The sequence below is a fragment of the Lates calcarifer genome, linkage group LG1 (genome assembly GCF_001640805.2).
Source record: "Lates calcarifer isolate ASB-BC8 linkage group LG1, TLL_Latcal_v3, whole genome shotgun sequence".
Classification (NCBI taxonomy): domain Eukaryota; kingdom Metazoa; phylum Chordata; class Actinopteri; family Centropomidae; genus Lates; species Lates calcarifer.
Window position 1 is genome coordinate 5809893 of NC_066833.1, and position 9131 is coordinate 5819023.

At 36.7% G+C, this 9131-nt stretch overlaps 1 protein-coding gene across 2 annotated transcripts; it reads right to left on the reverse strand.

Annotated features, from left to right (window-relative positions):
• Positions 1-430: 430 nt before the first annotated feature.
• On the reverse strand, positions 431-5551 carry cd28 (CD28 molecule). 2 transcript variants are annotated; one of them, XM_051068400.1, is made up of 5 exons: positions 5402-5551; positions 3165-3415; positions 2573-2729; positions 2318-2468; positions 431-1131 (listed from the first exon to the last, which is right to left on the reverse strand). In XM_051068400.1, exons 1-4 carry the CDS (start codon positions 5526-5528, stop codon positions 2359-2361), a joined length of 645 nt encoding a protein of 214 aa, XP_050924357.1. In that variant the 5' UTR covers positions 5529-5551; the 3' UTR covers positions 431-1131; positions 2318-2358. The 2 variants fall into 2 exon arrangements, with proteins under 2 accessions (XP_050924357.1, XP_018516242.1); XM_018660726.2 differs by having other exon boundaries at positions 2318-2472.
• Positions 5552-9131: the final 3580 nt, after the last annotated feature.

The window sequence follows — 9131 nt, forward strand, 5'->3', positions numbered from 1 at the left end:
TGTGCTCCGTACATTTTATGACAAGCTGCTCATCACTGTCCGTCATATTTATGTACAAGTGCAAATATTGGCCTGATGGTGGTGCTAGGGGAAAGCTGAAGAGGTCTGCCATCTCCTTTATTTTTAGACCGGATCTCAAAATGTATTTAAGGCTGTGTTTTATAGATGTAAGAAAATCTTTGTTTAACCTTCATACATTACTATTTGCCTACTACTTGAGTGATAAAAACTGGAGATCTAATAGTAAGGCCAAACTCTGTCAATGAGATGGTTTTCATACTAGAACCACACCTTCAGATCCACAATTAAACCATTAAACCACTCTGTATTTCTTCATATTGTGACTTTGTTCTATTGGAGATTGGCTCTAGGAGAAAATATGAAAAGAAAGAGACAACACAACTGATAACCCAGAATCTCAACACAAAAGTACAATTAAAAGTTAAGAAACTTTACTTAAATGAAATATCCAACATGAATATTTTGCTGAACATTGCAATGGCAACAAAATACAGTATACAGACAAGTTAACCATCGATACACTCAGGCAAATAACTTCTATAGCCATAATATATAGCCATAAGCCTAATGATTCAAAGCGTTGCATTTTTTTTAGCAGGAGCATTTAGCCAACTTAAACATCAAGTGATTCTTCTTTTAATCAAACATTAAGGCTTCCCAGCTGCAGTTAGGGTGTTAGGTTAGGGCACCTAAAGGAGCCTCATCAACTCAAGTCAGTGGAAACGCAATCAAAGCTACAGCTTTTTAACATAATTTGAGTTTACAAGAACGTAAACATTATTTTTGTACTTAATAAATAAAATATGCACAGACACCCAAATGTCATTTCGGTGTTCTTCTGTAGCTTTGGTTAAAAAAAAGAACCTCAATCATAACAGAGGTGATATTTAATAACGGCCAGTACTGAGCCTACTGCAATATTACTTTAACTCTATATTCAGAATCCATGGTATTCTAATGCTTCTGGGGAGATGCAATGCTGCGTTGGACTCTGCATTTGTGTGTTTTTCATACAATCTCTTTAGATGAAAATGCGACAGCTTCCACCTTGTAAGGCCCACCAGGCACCGGCCTGACAATCTCCCTCTTCCCTCGTTCACACTGGACAGTCTGCAAATTGAAAACACAGATTTTAATTCCACAAACAACAGAGGATAAAAAAAAAATTGTTTGATATCATACAATGAAGAGTAGCAGCAGAGGACAGAAAAATTGGTTCAGTTAAATCAGGACTCTGGCACCGGACGCTCATAGAAGGATTTAGCTTTTAGACATTAAGCCATTCAGGCTGGAACTGCACTTGCTGCTACAAGCACTGTTGCTACTACTACACCAACTATTACTGCCACCTAAACTACTGTTACTTTTATTACTCTACATTGGTCAGATTAATGTGTTGCAATTACCTGATGGGCCTTATTGACCTCCTTTTCCTCCACATTAAAGAATTTTTATATAGGCCTGGGTTTTCTATGTAATAATCTGATTAAAAACATCTGTTGATTTTGGGATTGGCACCATGTAAACACTACATTAGCTCAAATATCTTTCAGGATCCTTCCTCAGGTCCTCAATAACGCGTTCCAATCTTATTGAAATATCCTCAAAGTTACAATTAGCATATTGTGTAACATAATCCCAAATCAATTGCCACAAAGTGAACCAGGGGCTTTTTTCAGATATAGTAGACTGCAGCTGTTACTACTCATAATATTGCTAATGCTATTAATCCCAATATTGCTGTTACTATTTTTGCTGCTACTCCTACAGGTTTTACATCTGAGACTACAACCATTCCTACAGTACAGAAATATATTCAGGTGGTGTATTAGTGAACTTACAAACTGGAGTGATTACACAGTTAAATATACAGCACTGACAAAATCATATTTTTTTACTGAATTATTTTTACTTAACAGTGCTTATTTGCTTAAAAGATAAAGCGTGTTGTCAGGCCTGGCTGTCTTAATGCTATAAGCACACATTGACCATGTACAATATGGTATTTAGGTTAAAGTTAAAGGATGTGTGAATCTTGCAAGTCTTCTATGTGTTTTTGATGTGGGAGATAACAGATGGTGTGTTTCAGGGCTTATTAAAATCATAGTTTAGGTCACAAACACATCACATCCATCAGGGAAAACTATTATTGTTGCCAGTACTAAATGAGTAAAATAATAATACATTTATAATAATAACAGTACAGTAGATTTACAGATTGGTTCCACTACCAGAACGTCATTGATAACACAAATCAACTGAAACATAAACAAGGGTAAAATGATAATGCTCTGACCTGGAAGTAGATAATGATGATGAGGACAAACATGACCAGTATCACCAGTACAACCACAGGAACACTGACTGATGCCATCTGCTTATCACCCTCATTGTCATCCTCTTCATCACTAGTTTCTCTCTGAGCCCCCTGCACAGGACAGTCAGAGCTGTCTGTGGACAAACGTGAAAAATTAAAGACTCAAAGAAAGACAGAAAGATGTGATTACTCAGTGGGTGATTGTGCACGTGGACATCTGTGCAGGTGACTCACCTAAGACATGAATGAGTGTGCCGTTGCCAGTGAGCCGCAGGTATGGTGGTGGGTAGAAGACCTCGATCTCACAGCGATACATATCTGTGTCTGTGGGTTTCAGTCCAGAGACTGTCATCTCCACAGCGCCCCCACTCAACTTAGCTGAGCACTGTACCTAAAACACACATTTAGCCAGGGTTTCTCAGCCTTCTGTGGATACATTTCACAGTCCCTATTTCTCATGATCCCAGCAGCTATCAAATTATAATGCTAATTTGAGTGCTATTTTTAAGAGCAAGAGGGAAACTCCATGAGTATTTGGAAATTATTTCAAACAATGACAAAATTTATAAATGAAATTATGTTTTGATCACAGTAAATATTCTAAAATCTAATAGACTTCCTGTCCAAACACACATACACAAAATCTGTCTGATGGAAAATACAAAACGATTCTAATTTTGACAAAAACTGTGTTTTTTATGTATGATCTCAATCATTTATTATCATATTTTACAGTACTAAGCTGATAGAGAAAATATGTTTTAGATGTTAGATTACATTCTTGTGAGATTACATTAAAGTTGGGATAAATTATCCACAGACTTACCTCTCCCTCTCTCTCCACATCAGTCTCTCTCTGCTCTGTGAAGTTGAGGATGGATGAGCAAAGCTCCTGGCTGCCATGGAGGCCTTTCAACAGAGTCACACGGACCTCCTCAGGAATGGGGTATGGATATGGAGGGCCTTGGTCATAGGAGGGTTTGATCTGGTTATAGGAGGGTTGGGGTTGGATGAAGCACTGGACCTGTGCTGTACCATTGATGCTCACCTCTCTGTAAGGCTGGATCACCCTCACAGCTGACAGAAAATAAAGCAGACACTTTAGGATAGTTAAGAGGTGGACTGATGATAAAGCTAACAAGATATTAGCAAATTATGAATGCCAGCATATAAAGAGGGTGTTGCCAAGTATGATCATCCAAGATCAGCCTACATTTCTGCAGGGTTGTTACATTCGGAATAATATAAGACAGTTCTGAGTTGAATAAGAGACCAAATTTTGTTGCTGATTTGGAAAAGGCCTTTGATAAATTTCTGTATAGATTTTATTTTCTGAAGTTTAGATTTTTTCTTTTATTTTGGAAAGGTCACTGCAGTTGTCTACAAAGAAGCGAGCTACAAGTTCTCTGCAACTTCACACTTTTGAGCAGACGAAGACAATGGGAAATGTTCTTTGACAGCAAATATGTTAATTTTAATCACATTAGTTAACTAAGTACTCAGCAGTAACTGTAATTACATCACTCAGCAGAGCTCTGTTACAAATGTTCTCCAGTTCACACCCACATGGAGACATTAAGAACAAAACATTGTGGTTTAACTGCAGCAGTTCTGCAGAAGTCCTGTCCTCGCAAAGAAGCTGTGAGGTTCACACTCACATTTTCTCCAAACACTAAATAAACCCAACTGTTCCCTTAATACAGAATAATCAGTGGCTAGCTGACCATCCAGCTAAGACAGCAAACAAGACAACAACTCAAAATAACAAAGTGACTGAACATTTTTCAAAGTTTTAACCATAATGTACATAGCTACTGCTTTTAATTGTTTTGTGACACACATGTGTAGCCACTAAATTGCAGTGATTGAAGAGTTTTCTGGTTCCACTGCCACATTATGACAATTTAACCACGCCCATCACAGGATCATCTATAATGACAAATTCCATTATGAAATCTTGAATTGATTCAGTTGCAGTGTTGTCATGTATTGTGGTAAAAAATCTGTTTGAGAAGACAGAGAAGTTTTGTGAGGCCTTTCTACCATTGAAGAAATAGTTAATATGTGGGAATATGTGCTTTCTTGCAAAAAATTCAATGAGAAGATTGATACCACTCTCACCTCTGTGCAGTGAATATAACAGCAGCCAGTTCGCTTAGCGCAAAGACTGAAAACAGGGGAAACAGCTGGCCTGGCTCTGTCCAAAGGAGACAGTCTAGCATATCACACCTCATAAAACTGTGAATTGTTCTCGCTACAGTTCAAATAAGATGGTGAATTTCAAACTTGAGACAGAACCAGACTAGTTGTTTCTTCCTGTTTCCAGTCGTTGTGCTATGCTAAGCTAACTAGCACCACTTACATATTGCTGATGCAAGAACAGTATCAACACTCAGCCACCAGAAAATAAGCACATTTTACGAAATGTCATAATATTCCTTTAACAATGTATGAGTGTAGTTTACTCTTTATCTATTCACTATCATCATTTGCTGTGGGTATAACTCTGGATGGTATCTTATTCGGTGCCAAATTAAAGCAGGTGAGTCAATACATCCATGTGTCTTGTATACCTAAAATCAGTTATATTAAGAAGACCTCTGCTCTCTTACAACTGGTCCACTCCATCACCACAAAGAAGTCTAACACTTAAGGGACACACAGTAGTTAACAGAACATTTTTTTTTTAATAAACTATGTAAAATAACTCTGATTGTAATTGCCATTTTCTTCATGAAATCTAGTTGGAAATTAATCCATAAGTAATTTCTCATGTGTCAGCATAAAGTCAGGCTTTCAGCGCAAACTAACAATATTATGAAAACAGTATCAGGCTGATTTAGTAATGATGTTGTGTTTACAGGCAGTTAATCTTAAATCTGTTGAAGATGAAGATCTGTAGTCAGGATTTGAGTTTCCACAGCTCACAGAGATCCAGCAAACTCACATTTGTCCTTTGTTACCTGATAGCTGAGTATTAACCCTGAACTGTGAAAGAATTGTCACCAGCCCATGTACTGCAAATCACCACTATCACATCAGTAAAAGTTTGTTTATACTCACCACTCCACACAGGCAGGCAGAGGCTGAGGACTGTCAACACAGTCCATCCTATCATACAGTGTGTCAGGAACATCCTACAGTATCTCATACAGTTACACAACACGTTCAGACTGAAAATTTTTTTCATTAAAATACAGCAAAAACAGTGAAACTCACCTTTATAGTCGCGCTTTTCCCTCAGCTGTCATGGAAACTGTGTGCCAGCACAGGAAATGATGATGATGTTTTGCCGGTAAAGAGAGACGACAAGCTCAAACTGCTGTGGTTCTGTAGGAAAGCTGAGAAGAACAAATCTGAATGATTTTATTTAGTCTCAGCATTATTAGCATCTTCTGTTTCTCAAAAGAAAAGAAGCTGTAAAAAAGCTGTTAAAAGCTGCACACTAACAATGTGTTATTGCTTATGTACAAAGTCACAACACAGCTTCAGTCACATAAAAGAAAATAAAACAACATGATAAATATGGTAATCAACCATGAAATTGAAAAGAAAATATTCAAAAACTTAAAACTAAACAAGAATAAACCTCTGAGTAAATGCTCCAAACAACCCTTCTCATGTATCACTGTGGAAAACATGCAAATATAGAATGGGGTGAAACTTGTCTAGATCAGCAGTTTTACACATCTCTGTCGGTGGCGACAGAGATGATCAACAGAGACCTCAGCGAAAATGGCTTAAATAGTTGATTTCAACATGTTGAAAGACCATAGACACCAAAGACATGTCAAATAAATCAAAACAGTTCTCAACAATCTTCCATTGCCAAAAAGTAAAAGTCATCCAGTGCTCATCCAAATTCTGGAGTGAAATAAGTCTGTGTTCTTCTTTTGCCTTATTCAGATGTTTCAGCAGTGCTCAATAGAAAGAATTCTCTGTTTCATGAGATTTATCAGTTGATGTTCTTAAAGTAGGTTGAAATACCTCAGAAACAAAAGAAATCTATTACACCTTTTAGCAAATTACTTTTGTGGAAAAAAAAAAAAACGTGCAAGAAAAAAAGCAAGACTCAAGTGACTTGTTCATGTGGAAACTTTTGCAGGGTTTGTATTCAGTTTGAATTCCTGTGGCTCACCCTACTGCAGCTCAATTTTCCCCACAAGATTTAGATTACAGTGAGAATTACGTTTCTACAGGTTATTTTAAGTGCTTTTGACTATACAGCTACTTTGGTTGAATTGTCTATATTCATGAACTGAAGCTTTTTGGCATAGGTGTTACATTTTAAGGAAGGCTGCAGCGAAGATTGACCACCACACACTTCATTCTGAAATGTCCTGATAATTTCACCACCTTCTTGAAAATGTACGATAGAAATTACATTAAAATTCACTCTTCCAGGGATTCAGGAGTCTTTCCTGATAAAACTAGGGATAATTGACAAGATAACAAATCCATCTTTATGTCAATTAATGATCCTTAGAGGAAATCTGAATCAATATGACTCCCTCCTTTTCCTCCTAGGGACTTAATGGGATAGTCTGTCAGCATGAGCATAGAAAACATTATAAAGGTTGAGTGATTATATATTGCTTTGAGTGAGATACTGCTGCTGCTCCATTACAATCACTTACTTTAGGTGAAAGATACAGTAACAGCTTGCAAGTTATTACTTTGCATCAAATTTTCCTCTTTTCTAACATTTAAATTTTTGAAGACCATTTTTATAATCCTGTGTGAGGCAAATGTATATTTATTTATAACTTTATATTGCCTCTGCCACAATATATTATATATTACCACTGATGATGTTACTACTCAGTTCATTTTGCCAAATTGTGACTCTGACTGCTCCTCCATCTTAGAGACTGCAGGGGTGGATGTCCGTCCACCCTGCTGGTCTTCCTCAGTCTCAGTCCTTCATTTGTCTGGCAGAGCAGAACAGGGACATGCCACAATAATGTCACATGACATATCTGGGATGACCCTCAGATTTTGATGATCTTGACAGTGCAGAGGAGTAAAATCAGTTAGCTGCATCATAGTAGAAAAGTAGTAAAGCTTTTCTTAAGACAATACCCTCTATTTACCTGCACATCAATATTGTGAAAGGATTTATCTATTTACATCAGCTTCTTTATTTACCATTAGAGCAAAAGGATTATGTGGATTATGTTGATACAAACATTTTAACTGGAAAACCCTCAAATCTTAATTTGTTGATCATTGCCCATGAATGGCTACAATGCCTTTAAAAATAAATCTTGTATTTCTGACATATATGTCATGTTTTGGAATTGAGCATGTGTGATGCAATCAAAGATAAATCTGATGGCACATTTTATTTTTAACTCTTTCAGTTATTTCATCACAGTTTATTCTTCTCTGGAATGTAAGAGTCATTTTTGCATTTTCATCCTGTATGTATTTCTTTCATACCCAATGTACTTTACTTTGCAATGATAAGGTGCAAACAGTGGAAAATAACTAATTATAGATTATATATAGATCACAGTGAAAGTGCTGATGTGACACGATTCAGTGTCTTCCTGACGTCACATCTGTGTGTGTTTTGCCTGGAAACACTCTGTGGGGTTAAGCCCCATTCTTACAGAGCTGACTGAAGTTACAGTCAGCACTACAGTCTTCAGTCACCCGGAAAACAGTGGTTTTTATTTTTGCTGCTATCATTGTTTCATTATGGTTTGGTATAACGTGCAAAAATATAATCAGAAGCAATCAGTCAGTCTCCATGTGTATGGAAAATTCATTATACAAAGACAAATTGACTGTAGTTTACTGAAAAGAAAAACCCAAAAGCTAATGCTCAAAGTGTTGTACTTGTCTTATCTTAATATAGTTCCAATTAACGCTGAATTTACATGGAGGAAAATAAATTGAATCACTAACTCTGAAGTTTCTCTTATGCTGGTGCAATTGTGAACTGGATTTAATGTAACTCTCCCACAGTAATTGTGACAGAAGGCTTTTAGAGTAACTATCAAACTAAAAAAAAGGTCAGTGTGCTATTACATTACATGTTTTCAGTGTATTGAACTATTGCCAGCCAACATTTTTTTTTTTCTTGTTTTCCTCTATATAGTAATAAAACCTGTACATGCAGTCATGTGACAAACAAAGTACACCCTCTTTCAGTTATATGATTTTATGTATCAGGACATAATGAAAAAAAAAAAAATTAATTACAACCTCACCAACAATACATGATGTTTTACATTGTGTCATTATTTATTTAACAAAACTAGCCAAAATGCAGAAGCAGTGTGTGAAAAATTAAGTACACCATTACTGCATAGGAATTAAGAGACTAAGTAGCAGTTTTAGGATTAGGACCACCTCTATGTTATATGCTCTCAGGTGTGTGTTAACACAATGCCAAGAAGGAAAGACCTCAGAAATTATCTAAGAGAAGCAATTGTTGCTGCCAGTCAATCTGGGAAGGGTTACAAGGCCATTTCCAAACGATCTCAAGTTGATCATTCTAAAGTGAGAAAGATTATTGACAAGTGGAAAACATTCAGGACACTTGCTAATCTTCCCAGGAGTGGATGATCCAGCAAATTCACCCTAAGGTCAGACCATGCAATGCACAAAGAAATTGCAAAAAAATCTACAACTCAGACTCTACAGGCCTCAGTTAGCATATTAAATGTTAAAGTTCATGAAAGTACAATTAGAAAGAGACTGAATGAGTATGGCTTGTTTGGAAGAACATGGCAGCACAGCTTAGGTTTGAAAAGTTGCATCTGAACAAACCACAAGAGTTCTG

Excerpts from the sequence above, each read along its gene's own strand:
- cd28 (XM_018660726.2), bottom strand. The coding sequence starts at position 5,528 with ATGAAAAAAATTTTCAGTCTGAACGTGTTGTGTAACTGTATGAGATAC. Across the intron at positions 3,416-5,401 it reads CTGCCTGCCTGTGTGGAGTG|CTGTGAGGGTGATCCAGCCT; the intron begins GTGAGTATAAAC and ends ATTTTCTGTCAG. Across the intron at positions 1,132-2,317 it reads TCATCATTATCTACTTCCAG|ACTGTCCAGTGTGAACGAGG; the intron begins GTCAGAGCATTA and ends TTCAATTTGCAG.